The sequence below is a fragment of the Felis catus genome, chromosome C1 (genome assembly GCF_018350175.1).
Source record: "Felis catus isolate Fca126 chromosome C1, F.catus_Fca126_mat1.0, whole genome shotgun sequence".
Classification (NCBI taxonomy): Eukaryota; Metazoa; Chordata; class Mammalia; order Carnivora; family Felidae; genus Felis; species Felis catus.
The window spans coordinates 92,398,934-92,414,922 of NC_058375.1; the positions used below are offsets into that span (position 1 = coordinate 92,398,934).

The 15,989-nt window shown below is 39.3% G+C and overlaps 1 protein-coding gene and 1 long non-coding RNA gene across 4 annotated transcripts in view; one reads left to right on the forward strand and one right to left on the reverse strand.

Annotated features, from left to right (window-relative positions):
* The window catches only part of LOC123378990 (calcium-binding mitochondrial carrier protein SCaMC-1-like), a 51,829-nt gene extending 40,220 nt beyond the window's left edge, over nucleotides 1-11,609 (reverse strand). Inside the window, exon 1 of the mRNA XM_045033236.1 lies at nucleotides 11,148-11,609. Within this exon, the coding sequence (XP_044889171.1) occupies nucleotides 11,148-11,315 (168 nt within the window). The 5' untranslated portion in view covers nucleotides 11,316-11,609. The remainder of the gene's footprint in view (nucleotides 1-11,147) is intronic.
* The window catches only part of LOC109502514, an 87,011-nt gene that overhangs the window by 50,340 nt on the left and 20,682 nt on the right, over nucleotides 1-15,989 (forward strand). For all 3 annotated transcript variants that reach the window (XR_002161142.3, XR_006582821.1, XR_006582822.1), the window contains 2 exons: nucleotides 9,119-9,230; nucleotides 9,396-9,497. This is a non-coding gene — a long non-coding RNA (uncharacterized LOC109502514). The remainder of the gene's footprint in view (nucleotides 1-9,118; nucleotides 9,231-9,395; nucleotides 9,498-15,989) is intronic.

Genomic DNA, 15,989 nt, shown 5'->3' on the forward strand with positions numbered 1-15,989 from the left:
TGAAGAATAGCAATGAATCAGCAATTTAGAAGACAAAATTATGGAGAATAATGAAGCTGGAAAAAAAGGGGGGGGAACAAAGGCAAAAAAGCATGATACAATACTTAGAGAACTCAGTGACTTATTAAAAAGCAATAACATCTGAATCATAGGAGTCCCAGAGAAGGAAGAGAGAAAAAGAGGCAGAAGGTTTATGTGAGCAAATTATAGTGGAAAATGTTTCTAATCTGGGGAAGAACACAGATACTAAAATCCAAGAAGCACAGAGAACTCCCATTAGATTAAACAAAAATCGACTATCACCAAGGCATATTATAGACACCTTCACAAAATAAACAGACAAGGAAAGAATTATGAAAGCAGAAAAGGGAAAAAAGTCCTTAACCTGTAGGGAAAGACAAAACAGATTTGCGGCAGACCTATCCACAGAAACTTAGCAGGCCAGAAAGGACTAGCAGGATATATTCAATCATTCAGTGCTGAATCAGAAAAATATGCAGCCAAGAATTCTTTATCCAGCAAGGGTGTGATTCAAAATAGAAGAGATAAAGAATTTCCCAGACAAAGAAAAATTAAAGGAATTCATGACCACTAAACCAGCCCTGGAAGAAATTTTAAGGGGAACTCTTTGAGTGGAGAAAAGTCAAAACAAAACAAAAAAGACCAAAAGCAACAAAGACTAGGAAGGACCAGAGAGCACCATCAGACACACCAATCTACAGGCAACAGGATGGCACTAAATTCATCTTTCAGTACTCACTCTAAATGTCAATGGACTAAATGCTCCAATCAAAAGACATAGGGTATCAGAATGGATAGGAAAACAAGACCCATCTATATGCTACTTACAAGAGATTCATATTAGATCTAAAGACACCTGTAGATTGAAAGTAATGGAATGGAGAACAATCTATCATGGTAATGGTCATCAAAAGAAAGCTGTGTACCCATACTTACATCAGACAGACTATATTTTAAACTAAAGACTATAACAAGAGATGAATAAGGGCATTATATCATCATTAAGGGGTCTGTCCAACAAGAAGATCTAACAATTATAAATATTAATGCCACCAACATGGAAGAACCGAAATATATAAATCAACTAATCACACACATAAAGAATCTCATTGCTAATAATACCATAATAGTAGAGAACTTCAACACCCCCACTCACAGCAATGGACAGATTGTATAAGCAGAAAAGCAACAAGTAAACAATGGCTTTGAAGGACACACTGGACCAAATGGACTTAACAGATATATTCAGAACATTTCATCCTAAAGCAGCAGAATACACATTCTTCTTGAGTGCACATGGAACATTCTTCAGAATAGATCACATACTGGGTCACAAATCAGCCATCAATAAATACCAAAAAAAATTCATATTTTTGGAACACGCTATGAAACTCAAAATCAACCATAAGAAAAAATTTGGAAAGACAATGAATACTTGGAGATTAAAGAACATCCTACTGAAGAATGAATGGGTTAATAAAAAAATTAAAGAGGAAATTTCAAAGTACATGGAAACCAATGAAAATAAAATCATAGCAACCCAAAAACTTCTGTGATGCAGCAAAGGCAGTCATAAAAGGGAAGTATACAGCAATCTAGGCCTTCCTAAAGAAGGAATAAAAGTCTCAAATACACAACCTAACCATACACTTCAAAGAGCTGGAAAAAAACAGCAAATAAAGCCCAAGACAAGCAGAAGAAGGGAAATAATAAAGATTAGAGCAGAAACTAATGATTTCAAAATCTATTAAAACAGTAGAACAGATCAATGAAATCAGGAGCTGGTCCTATGAAAGAATTATAAACCCCTAGCCAGATTGATCAAAAAGAAAAAGGAAAGGACCCAAATAAATAAAATCAAAAAAATTAAAGAAGAGAGATCACAATCAACACTGCAGAAATACAAACAGTAATAAAAGAATGCTATGAGCAATTACATGCCAACAAATTGGGCAATCTGGAAGAAATGGACAAATTCCTAGAAACATATAAACTACCAAAACTGAAACAGGACAAAATAGAAAATATGAACAAACCTGTAACTAGTAAAGAAATTGAATCAGTAATCAAAAATCTTCCAACAAACAAGAGTCCAGGGCCAGTCGGCTTTCCAGGGCAATTCTACCAAACATTTAAAGAAGACTTAACACCTATTATTTTGAAGCTGTTTCAAAAAATACAAAGGGAAAGAAAACTTCCAAACTCATCCTATGAGGCCACCATCACCTTGATTACAAAACCAGACAAACACCCCACTTAAAAGAACTACAGACCCATTTTCCTGATGAACATGGATGCAAAAATTCTCAATAACACACTAGCCAACCTGATCAAAAAATACATTAAAAGAATCATTCATCACGATCAAGTGAGATGTATTCCTGGGATACAGGGCTGGTTCAATATCTGCAAGTCAATCAGTGTGATACCTCACATCAATAGAAGAAAGGACAAGGCCCACATGATCCTCCCAATAGATGCTGAAAAAGCTTTTGACAAAATACAGCATCCATTCTTGATAAAATACACTCAAGAAAGTAGGGATGGAAGGATCATACCTCAAGATCATAAAAGCCATATACAAAAGACCCAATGCTAATATCATCCTCAATGGGGAAAAACTGAGAGCTTTCCCTCTAAGGTCAGGAACACAACAAGGATGTCCACTCTCACCACTGTTATTCAGCATAGTGTTGGAAGTCCTAGCCTCAGCAATCAGACAACACAAAGAAATAAAAGGCATCCAAATTGGCAAGGAGAAGTCAAACTTTCACTCTTCACAGATGACATGATACTCTATGTGGAAAACCCAAAAGACTCCACCAAAAAAACTGCTAAAACTGATAGATGAATACAGCAAAGTCGCAGGATATAAAATCAATGTGCAGAAATCGGGTGCATTTCTATACACTGATAATGAAGCAGCAGAAAGAGAAATCAAGGAATCAATCCCATTCACAATTGCACAAAAAACCATAAAATACCTAGGAATAAACCTAACCAAAGAGGTGAAAAGTCTATACATTAAAAGCTGTAGAGAGCCTATGAAAGAAACTGAAGAAGACACAAAATAGTGGAAAAACAGTCCATGCTAATGGATTGGAAGAACAAATATTGTTAAAATGTCGATACTTCCTGAAGCAATCTACATATTCAATGCAATCTCTATCAAAATAACACAACCATTCTTCACAGAGCTAGAACAAACAATCCTAAAATTTGTATGGAACCAAAAAAGACCCCCAAATAACCAAAGCAATCCTGAAAAAGAAAACTGAGGCTGGAGACATCACAATCCCAAACTTCAAGCTCTATTACAAAGCTGTAATCATCAAGACAGTATGGTACTGGCACCAAAACAGACACTCAGATCAATGGAACAGAATAGAAAACTCATAAATGGACCCACAAACGTATGGGCAACTAATCTTTGACAAAGCTGGAAAGAATATCCAATGGAATAAAGACAGTCTCTTCAGCAAATGGTGTTGGAAAACTGGATAGCGACATGCAGAAAAATGAACCTGGACCACTTTATTATACCATACACAAAAGCAACCTCAAAATGGATGAAAGACCTAAACATAAGACAGGAAGCCATCAAAGTCCTAGAGGACAAAACAGGCAAAAACCTCTTTCACGTTGGCTGCAGCAACTTCTTACTCAACATGTCTCTGAAGGCAAGGGAAACAAAAGCAAAAATGAACTACTGGGACCTCATCAAAATAAAAAGCTTCTGCACAGCAAAAGAAACAATCAGCAAAACTAAAAGGCAACCAACAGAATGGGAGAAGATATTTGTGAAAGACATATCTGATAAAGGGTTAGTATCCAAAATCTATAAAGAACTTATCAAACTCAACACCCAAAAAACAAATAATCCAGTGAAGAAATGGGCAAAAGACATGAATAGACACTTTTCCAAAGAAGATATCCAGATGGCTAACCGACACATGAAAAAATGCTTAACATCACTCATCATCAGAAAATACAAGTCAAAACCACAATGAGATACCAACTCACACCTGTCAAAATGGCTGAAATTAACAACTCAGGCAACAACAGATGTTGGCAAGGATGTGTAGAAAGGGGAACCCTTTTGCACTGGTGGTGGAAATGCAAACTGGTGCAGCCACTCTGGAAAACAGGATGGAGTATCCTCAAAAAATTAAAAATAGAATTACCCTATGGCTCAGCAATTGCACTACTAGGTATTTATCCAAAGGATATAAAAATGCTGATTCAAAGGGGCACATGCACCCCAATGTTTATAGCAGCACTATTAACAATAGCTGAAGTATGGAAAGAGCCCAAATGTCCAAATGTCCATTGACGATGAATGGATAAAGATGATGTGGTGTATACACACACACACACACACACACACACACACACACACTCAATGGAATATTACTCGGCAATAAAAAGGAATGAAATCTTGCCCTTTGCAACAACATGCATAGAACTAGAGTGCATTATGCTATGTGAACTAAGTCAGAGAAAGACAAATGTCATATGATTTCACTCATATGTGGAATTTAAGATACAAAACAGTTGAATATAAGGGAAGGGAAGCAAAAATAATATAAAAACAGAGAGGGAGATAAATCATAAGAGACTCTTAAATACAGAGAACAAACTGAGGGTTGCTGGCAGGGTGTTGGGTGGAGTTTCAAAGGGCTGAAGGGGTGAGGAGCATTAAGAAGGACACTGGATAGGATGAGCACTGGGTGTTAAATGTAAGTAATAAATCACTAAACTGTCTTCCTGAAAAAAAAATTATCTTTGAATCCTCACAGAATGTTGCTAAATATTCATTTAGCAGTTAATAAAATAGCCTCTGCCCTCACAAAGTTTATAGGCTAACAGGGAAGACACCAAACCCACTATGATAGAAAATGTTCAAGGGTCAATAGCCCAATTATAGAAGCAACCCAAGTTTCCATCGATAGATGAATAAAGAAGAAGTGGTATACTAATCTATCTATCTATCTATCTATCTATCTATCTAAATATTACTTGGCCATAAAAAAGAATGAAATCTTGCCATTTGCAACAACATGGGTGGATCCAGGGAGTATTATGCTAAGTGAAATAAGTCAGTTGGAGAAAGACAAGTACTATAGGATTTCACTCATATGTAAAATTTAGGAAATAAACAAAAAAAGAAGACAAATAAAAAAAACAGACTCTTAATTATAGAGAACGGAGGGGAGGTGGGTGGGGAATGGGTGAAATAGCTGAAGAGAATTAAGAGTTATCTTGATGAGCACTGGGTAATTATAGAATTGTCAAAGCACTATATTATACACTTGTAACTAATACAATGTTGTATATTAAAAAAAAAACTACAGACTTCAAGCTATACTACAAAGCTATAATCATCAAGACAGTATGGAACTGGCACAAGAACAGACACTCAGATCAATGGAATAGGATAGAGAACCCAGAAATGGATCCACAAATGTATGGGCAACTAATCTTTGACAAAGCAGGAAAGAATACCCAATGGAATAAAGACAGTCTCTTCAGCAAATGGGGCTGGGAAAACTGGACAGCGACATGCAGAAGAATGAACCTGGACCACTTTCTGACACCATACACAAAAATAAACTCAAAATGGATGAAAGACCTCAATGTAAGACAGGAAGTCATCAAAATCCTCGAGGAGAAAGCAGGCAAAAACCTCTTTGACCTTGCCCGCAGCAATTTCTTACTCAATACATTTCTGGAGGCAAGGGAAACAAAAGCAAAAATGAACTACTGGGACCTCATCAAAATAAAAACTTCTGCACAGTGAAGGAAACAATCAGCAAAACTAAAAGGCAACTGACAGAATAGGAGAAGATATTTGCAAATGACATATCAGATAAAGGGTTAGTATCCAAAATCTACAAAGAACTTATCAAACTCAACACCCAAAAAACAAATAATCCAGTGAAGACATGGGCAAAAGACATGAATAGACACTTTTCCAAAGAAGACATCCAGATGGCCAACCGACACGTGAAAAAATGCTTAACATCACTCATTATCAGGGAAATACAAATCAAAACCACATGGAGATACCACCTTACACCTGTCAGAATGGCTAACATTAACAACTCAGGCAACAACAGATGTTGGCCAGGATGCAGAGAGAGAGGATCTCTTTTGCATTGTTGGTGGGAATGCAAGCTGGTGCAGCCACTCTGGAAAACAGTATGGAGGTTTCTCAAAAAACTAAAAATAGAACTACCCTATGACCCAGCCATTGCACTACTAAGCATTTACCCAAGGAATACAGGTGTGCTGTTTCAAAGGGACCCATGCACCCCCATGTTTATAGCAGCACTATCAACAATAGCCAAAGTATGGAAAAAGCCCCAATGTCCATCAATGGACGAATGGATAAGGAAGCTGTGGTATGTATATACAATGGAATATTGCTCGGCAATCAAAAAGAATGAAATCTTGCCATTTGCAACTACGTGGATGGAACTAGAGGGTATTATGCTAAGTGAAATTAGTGAGTCAGAGAAAGACAAAAATCATATGACTTCACTCATATGAGGACTTTAAGAGACAAAACAGATGAACATAAAGGAAGGGAAACAAAAATAATATAAAAACAGGGAGGGGGACAAAACAAAAGAGACTCATAAATATGGAGAACAGAGGGTTGCTGGAGGGGTTGTGGGAGGGGGGATGGGCTAAATGGGTAAGGGGCATTAAGGAACCTACTGAAATCATTGCTTCACTATATACTAACTAATTTGGATGTAAATTTTAAAAAATAAAGTTAAAAAATAAAAATAAAATAAAATTAATTTTATGTCGGGGCACCTGAGTGACTCAGTCAATTGAGCATCCAACTTTAGCTCAGGTGATGATTTCACGGTTTGTGAGTTCGAGCCCCACATGGAGCTCACTACTGTCAGAGCAGAGCCTGCTTTGGAACCTCTCTCCCCCCTTCTCTCTCTGTCCTTCTCCCAATCATGCTTTCTCTCTCTCAAAAATGAATAAACATTTTTTTAAAAAAAAACTAGAACTCTTAGGAAATATGTCTACATATTTTATAAAACTCTTTTTTATGTTTATTTTTGAGAGAGAAAGATACAGAATGTGAATAGGGGAGGGGCAGAGAGATGGGGAGACACAGAATCTGAGCTGTCAGCATAGAGCCTGATGCAGGGCTTGAACCCACAAACCACAAGATCATGACCTGAGCTGAAGTCACTTAACCTACTGAGCCACCCAGGCACCACTAAAATTCTTTTTTTTTTAAATTTTTTTTCTTTAACATTTATTTATTATTGAGAGACAGAGAGACAGAGCATGAGAAGGGGAGGGGTAGAGAGAGGGGGAGACACAGAATCTGAAGTAGGCTTCAGATCTGTGCTGACTGCTCAGAGCCTGATGTAGAGCTCGAACTCACAAACTGCAAGATCATGACCTGAGCCGAAGTCGGTCACTTAACCGACTGAGTCACCCAGGTGCCCCCTAAAATTCTTATTACAATAAATGTTTTATTAAAGAACAGAAATACTAATTACATCATAAAATATATCAAAAGAAAAAGAATGTTCAAGGTTCAGTGGAGAATAAAGATATGAGAGAGATCTTCATAGAAGTGACTCCACTTGAATATTTTAAAAATGTCTAGCAAAAGGTGAACAAAGATACAAAAGTGCGAGGGATGTAGCAGAGACCACTAGAATTCCACCAGAATTCTTTCTTGCCTATTTGGGCACACAGCTAGATTACATTTCTTAGTCTCCCTTGAAGTTAAACATGGTCATATGAGCAAGATTTCACCAATACAATAAGAGTGAAAGTAATGTGTACCACTTCTAGGCCTAGCTAACAAAATCCTCATATATATATAATAAAAAAGGTAAGATTATAGTCTGTGTGTATATATGTATATATATGTGTGTATATATGTGTGTGTGTGCATATATATATATATATATATATATATATGCCACAAGAAAAAAGGAATCCAGATCTTTGAATAACTGCAAGGTGGAAAACTGGAGAACTGCCCCATGAACCTCAACACCTACCAAGAAATCATCTTATAGGGGTGCTTGGCTGGCTCAGTCGGTAGACCATGCAACTCTCAATCTCAGGGTCATTAGTTCAAGCCCCATACTGGGTATGGAACCTACTTTTAAAAAAGGAAGGAAGGAAGGAAGGAAGGAAGGAAGGAAGGAAGGAAGGAAGGAAGGGAGGGAGGGAAGGAAGGAAGAAATCGTCTTACATACCATGCTAAGAGGCTTGGACTTTCCCACTGACATTGTAAGCCCCAAAACAATCAGATGTACCTTTTAGAAGGGTCACAGGGTGGCAATGTGGAGGAAGAAATGGTGAGAGGAAAGGGCAAGAAGACTGATTATAAAACTGGTTACAGCAACTTAGGTGAGAGATGGTGGGAGCCTGGGCTTACCAGGAGCAATAGGTATGGAGAAGAAAAGAACTTGTTATGAGATATACTAAGGAATTACATAGGACGCTGTGATTAACTGCATGTTGGGATAAAGAAAAAGGAATATAGAATGATTTGGTGGTGGAACACTTAACCAAAGCTATGATCATAGAGGGAAATGGAGAGACTCAAAAGCTGGGGATAGCTATCCATTTCTGAGTCACCCACACTAGGATGATAGTTGGAGCCTTGAAAAGTAATCTTGAAGCTCACCCACATTTGAGGGTTGAGTCAAAAAAGAGTCTATAAAGGGATCTGAAAAGCAACAGCCTGAGAGCTGAGACATAGTGCCAAAGGAGGAAATATAGGAGCCATCACCAGTGTTCCATGCTGAAGAAAGGCCAAACAAATAACTAGAAAGATCCCATGGGTGCATAATGCAGAAGTCCTTAGTGACCTTTCACAGAGGGAAAGAATGGAAGCAGAAACCTCACCACAGACAAGAGAAGGCAGAAAGCATAGACATAGCTTTGTCAAAGACCCAGACTACACACAGAGGAGAATGATAGGACAATGTCTGGGTGGGGGGCAGGGCCATGGGAGGATCATTGTTATTAGAGAGGAAGAGTTTGAAAATATGGGACAAAGAAAAGGAATTACAGAAGCTGTACTTTTCCTATTTGAAAGGAGATGGAGAGGACATGAAGTCGACAATGTACTGGAAGAACCAACCTTGAAAAGAAGAAATACCTCATTCCTTGGGACTATGGAAATGAAGTGATCAGGAATGTAAATAAAGGTAAGATTATAGTCTGTGTATCAGATTTATAGAGGCTTACTAGCAGCTTTAAGCTCAGGAAAGAAGTTTAAGCATTTTTCATTTGTTTGCTTATTAATCATCATAACAACCCTATGAGCTAGGTACTATTATTATCCTCATTTTACAGCTGAGGTAATTTTACAGGAGAGCCAGAAACCCAAAGGAACTTCTATTTACTCGTTGACATACAAGGCATGTACAGCTACTGGAAGATGGGAGCAAGGAATGACAGGGGCTGTGGCTGGGGTAAGTCAGGGTTTCTCAAACTCGACACTATTGATATTCGGGACCAGATCATCTTTTGTTGTCCTGTGCATTATAGGATATTTAGCAACATCCCTGGACTTCATTCACTAGATGCTAGTATCTCACACACACACACACACACACACACACACACACACACACACATCCCCCACTGTCATGAGCATCAGAAAAGTAAAAATTGCCAGATGTCCTTGAGGGGCAAAATCACTTCTAGTTGAGAACCACTGGGATAAATTGAATGAAGATAGAGCTGACACTGGTCAGTCTGACAAAACAGAGGACCCAGATCTTCATTGAGAAGGGAAATAGAATATTAAGATGAAAAGCATAATGTCATGAGTTTCTTTTCTGGATAATGCAAAGTGAATGCAGCAAAAAGCCTTGGACACAGAGAACGCAGTGAAATCAATACAATAGGTATATATAATCAAAACCATCATCTGTGGTTGGGTAAGCCCCAGGGAACAAATCATCAATTTCTATGACAAAATGTGACATAGCATAATCAAGGGTATGTAGTTATCCCCTCATTTCTCTGGCATGCATCTTATAAACCCGGAGGATTATGGACTTAAGAATAAATGTTACCGTCCTGATTGTATGTTTTTCTGGACTCCATGTTGTGTGACCTCACATCCATTATTCAATTCAAGCCTACCAGATGGAAACTTATTAAATATTGTCATTTCCTCTTACTGAATTTAATTAAGCCTCCTCACAAGAAAAAGATTTCTACAAAACCTGGTGTCCCCTTCCCCTTTTCAAATGCATGTGCACACATATTCTTATGCTGCTGCTGGGCCTCATTGTGTCTTAGAGAAGCTTAAATTAAAGCAGCTTTTTTTTTTTTAACTCTAGTTGGTCAACTGGTTAAATGTACAGCTGTGGAAGTGAGGCTTCTTTGAAAACACAGCAATCAGTATGGATGCTGTCATTTGTTAAGCTTAATGATAAGTCCACACTCTAGTGAATGGTATATTGTTGTAGATTCTTCGGTATAGATTCTTTGGTAGTGCTAGAGTAAACTGAAAATACATGGTTGTAATTCATGTGTTAGTATCAGAACATCTCCAGTTACAGCCTACAGGGGAGCCAGTGCACACCCAGGAATGTCCCAGAAGGGCATGATGCAGCCCTGAGGCAGGGGCATTCTGGAGCAAACTGCCCTGCAGGCTGCATAGCCCAACCTATGGGGTGCCCTTGTAGGATGAGCCATCACAGGCCATCAAGGCAGATCCTTAGAGTTCCCAAAAGCTAACCAGATTTGAACACACGCCATCGGCATTTGGCTCAATGAGGGTTTTTGGTTAACGTTGCGATGATGCAAGCAGGCCTTTTAAGAGTTTTGATGGCTTGGCCCCCACTTAGGCAAGATGGTAAAGTCTTCAATATGTTTTACCATGGCAGGTCATTATTAGGACAAACTTGTGACAAGTGTTCCAACAGCTGGGCAGTTTTAAGCAAAGCAGCTCACACAGAAAGAATTTCTGAGCCCAGAGAGGAGTTCGGGAAGGGGTGAGAGGGTCTTCTCCGTCCCCACCCTCAGTCCCAGCCCCACCGACACCTCCTAATGGCTCCAGAGGACCTGCAGCCCTGTACAATATGTGGCCTGAACGCATCACGGCCCACCTCCTCGTCCTGGCCCACAGGGATGCCCATAGCTTCCAGTTCTTTTTGCAGTTCTGTGATGTCCACCATCCCGTCCCCGTGATGGAAGAGCTCTTCAAAAAGGCGGTCGGGTTCCTCCTCCTGGCCAGCCACGGTGGGCAACAGGAAGCCCCGTACTCGGCGCAGCATGCTGACACAGCGCTAAGGGTACCCTGAAAAGTGGGAAAGCCGCACCCTCAGGCTGAGCTGCCGCCGGTACCGGCGTCAGGGAGCCTCAGAGGCAGCGCGTAGCCAACGGACCCTGGAACGTGTGGGCTCCCAAGTCTCTGGGTTTGGAGCAAGTGGGCCAGGACGGTTCCCGCCTGTCCAGCAACAGCCCTGGTTCTGGATTTGATTTTGCCAGTCTTGGCTGGGGGAAAGCAGCTTAGGACCGCCCCCCCTTTCCCCCCCTAGATTAATGTTTGGCCAGGGATTCCCAGACAGTATTTTTGTTTTATGTTTTATTTGTTTTTGAGAGAGACCAAGAGAGAGCCCGAGCAGGGGAGGGGCAGAGAGAGAGAGAGAGAGAGAGAGAGAGAGAGAGAGAGAGAGAGAATGGAAAGGGGGCTCTGTGCTGACAGCAGGGAGCCCCATGTGGGTCTCTAACCCAGGAACCATGAGATCATAACCTGAATTGAAGTGGGTTGCTTAACATACTGAGCCACCCAGGTGTCCCCCCAGACAGCATATTCTCAATTCAAACTCCAAACTGAGTGAGGGTAGTCCCATGGTTATGAGTTTTCAGAGGAGGTCTTTTTTTGTTGGTGGTGTTTTTGGTTTTTTGTTTGTTTGTTTGTTTGTTTGTTTTTCAGTTTTGTGCTCAGAGCCAAGGTTGACATAGATCAGCCTCCATGGGGCCATCCTGGGCCAATTCTCTCTCCCTTTTATTAGACCAAGACTTCATCTGTCATTCCCATAGGCTAGTTGAAATCCAAACCTTAGTAACCAAGGGAGTAAATGTTAAGACTTCTTTTTATATTTATAAAAGTTAAAGAGGAAAATAGGCTTTCTAATATTTAGCATGAACTGACAACTGCACATATGTAATATTTAAATAAATGTACACAAATCATGGGTGGATAAACAAATTTGGAGCCCATTGCTCTTGTGTAATGGGAGTGATCACCTGGTCAGTGGTCAATTTGATAAGAAATTCAGGAGTCTGGGGGTGCCCAGGTGTCTCAGTTGGCTAAGCATCTGACTCTTGATTTGGGCTCAGGTCATGATCTCACAGTTCATGCATGAGTTTAGAGCCCCACATTGGGCTCTGTGTTAACAGTGCAGAGCCTACTTGAGATTCTCTCTCTCTTCCCCTCTCTCTGACTCTCCCCCACTTACTCTCTCTCTCTCTCAAAATAAATAAACTTTAAAAAGAAAAAAAGAAAGAAATTCAGGAGTCTGCAATCAGCACCTGCCAATGAGAGCCATCAGAAGCACTGCTCGTCAAGAGAACAGACCAGCCACAGCAGTGGAGCAATAGAGACCAGCACTGAATACATAGATGAAGGGCCAGCTAATACCAACCAGCATGCTCTAAGGAGCTGCACAGGAAGTTTGACCCTTAGCCCCAATGTCACAGAAGTCACAAGTAAACCACATTATGATTTCAGACATCCAGATTCTCTCCTAGGGAGAAAATTAGTGAACAAACACATTTTATCTAAAAGAAAGTAAATGCTATATAAAAGGGTTTAATCAGTTACCAGACAAACTAAGCATTAAAACAAATTAGATATTTGCTTAATTTTATTATTATTATTATTATTATTATTATTATTATTACGCAGCAGGTGGGACTCAGGATAAAGACCGGCAAAACCAGGTTAGGCAAAGTTCATATTATGCACATATCTGAATTTTAGTATGAGCTGAAATTTAGGGAGACTTTAACTCATTAATATTATTTTGGATCCATGCTTTTAAGTCCTCTCTGTGTGAACTGATACTGCTGATTGTTTCCTTATAATCTCTATTGATGTTGGGTCAACAAGACAAGGTGAAAGTCAAAACCTAAGGATGGCAGAGCAGAAGGATGGAAAGGGCCCAAGTTCTTGATTGCATCACTGAGCCAGTGAACCAACTCTGGAAACCAGTTTCCACTGGACCTGTTTGGACAGGCAACAAATTCAACCTCTGTTATTTAAGCCACTTTCTTCTGGGTATTCTGTCACAGCTGAAAGCATAGCTCATAGAAAATCATAACTCACAAAATAATTACAAACTGAGATGAATCCAATTTTCCTTCATTACGCTCACCTCAGTTTGTAATTATTCTAGGAAGATGTAACAGGGGCCATAATATATTGGGTAATGAAGGAAGGCTTCCTGAAGTTTAGGTGATATTTAAGCTAAGGCTTGAAAGATAAGTAGGGGTTGGCCTGTGAAGAGTAACGAAAATAGCATTTTTTGTATCTTTAACATTCCTGAGAAGAAAAGAACTTGGGAAGTTCAAGGAACTAAAAGAAGGTCACTGTCACTGGACAATAATGAACAACAGAAAGAATGGCCCAAACTGAGATTAAAAACACAGGCTCAATTAAAGATACTGGCTTTTATCCTAAGAACAATATAGAGTTATATCAGCCAGGACAAACCATGTTATGCTGTGATAACAAACAACTCCAGAATCTCGGTGACCTACAGGGTGAATATCTCATTTGTACATATACCCATTATAGGTCAGCAATAGGTTCTGCTCCTGGGATGTCATTGTCCCTACCCTGGGACTGAGGCAGCCACTTCCTGTAACATCATTGGTAGCCATGGCAAAGGGAAAAAAAAAGCATGGAAAAGCAGGCTGTGGATCTCAAAAACTCTGCCTGTAGGTGACATATTTCATTTCTTTTTATATTTTATTGGCCAAAACAAGTGACATGCTCTCCTGACTTCAATTCCTCCTTCACCTCCTTTGATGAAAAATATTACAGCCTACACCAGGAGGCATTTATGCATTTTTAGCAGCAGAATAACATGGCTTAATGCACAGTGTAAAGATCCTGCTAGCTATTGTGTGGAGAATGGGGGGAAAAGGCAGGAGCCAGTGCAGTGAGATCGGTTAGGAGATTCTCAGAGTAGTCAGCTTGAACTAGAGTGGTGGCAGTGGAGGGGAAGAGAATCAGACAGATCATGATATATTTTAGAGATAGAATTGAAAGAATTTTATGAAGGATTAGATGAAAGATATGAGGAATAAAATGATACCTGCTATAGTCTAAATGTTTATGTCCTCCCAAAATTACCTATGTTGAAATCCTAACCCCCAAGGTGAAGGTATTAGAAGGTGAAGCTTTGGGGAGGTGATTATGCCTCCTGACTGAGATTAAGAGCCCTGATAAAAGACACCCCAAAGAGTTCTCTTGCCCCTTCCACCATGTGAGGGCACAGCAAGAAGGCATCTATGAACGAGGAAGCAGACCCTCACCAGACACTGAATCTGTTGGTGCCTTTTTCATGGACTTCCAGCCTTTAGAACTGAGAAAAATAAATTTCTGTGGTTTATAAGCCACCCAGTCTATGGTATTCTGTTAGAGCAGCATGAAGGGACTAAGGCAGTATCAAAAGTAACTTTTAGGTTTCTAGAATGAGACACCATGTAGATGAAGATGTCAATCTCTGAGGTGCAGGAGATCAATTGGGATTAAGATCAAGAGTTCAAATTTAGATGTATTAAGTTTAAGATGCCAGTGAGTCATACAAGTGGCAAAATTGCATGCCTATCTCAGGAAAGAGGTCCAAGATGGAAATATAAATTTGTAACTTATTGGCATACAGAAAGCTTTTAACACTGTAGGAGAGAAGAATATCACTTAAAAAGTATAGAGTAGGAAGAGGGCCCTAGACCAAGTTCTGAAAAACCCTACAATGTACATCTCAGATGCAGGCAACAGAGCCATCAAATGCAAACTGCCTGCAACCAAATAATCTTGGGCACATTACATATTTTCTCTGAACCTCAGCTTCCTCATCAGGACCAATTCTGTCTCAACATTCTGTTGTGAGCATTAAGTAGAAAAAAATACTTAACACAAGCCCTGGCACATAGAAAGCATTTCATAAATGGTAATTATTGTTAATGTCATTTTTATTAAAGGAGAACTGAGAAGGGCATCTGGGTGGCTCAGAGCCCATTTTGGATCCTCTGTCCCTCTCTCTGCCCCTCTCCTACTCACACGCTCTCTCTCTTTCTCAAAAATAAAAGTAAACATTAAAAAAAAAAAGGAGACTTAGAAAGAGCCTTCACAGAAGTAGGAGGAAACAGGAAAATGTATTATTAAAGAAAGCATGAGAAGAGGCTATTTTTAGAAAAAGAGAGTCCAGTGCTACTAAAAGTGTCAAATGCTGAGTAAAATTAAAACCTAGGGCCAAAAAGGGTCTTTTGGATTTGGCAAGAAATGCATAGGAATTTTGGTGAATTGGTGGAACAGAAACCAGATTGGAGAGAGTTAAATACTGAGTAGATCATACCTCATACCATGCATAAAGATGAATTCCAAGTGAAGTAAAGACCTAAAAGTAAAATGTGAAACCTTAAAATATTATGAATAAAATGTAAGAGAATACCTTTGTGATCTCAGTGCATAGGAATTCCAAAATAAGACATTAGAAAGCATAAACCATAGAATACAAGTTTGATGACATTGAAAATATCTGTGCATGAAGATACATCATTTAAAAGGTGAAAAAGAGTCGCAGATAGAAAATCCAACATTACGGCTTCCATAAAATAGTATTCAGAATATATTAGGAATCCTAAATCAATAAGAGAAAGACAATTGACCTAAGAAACAGGCAAATAATGTGAGCAGAGATCTTACCAGGACCTTT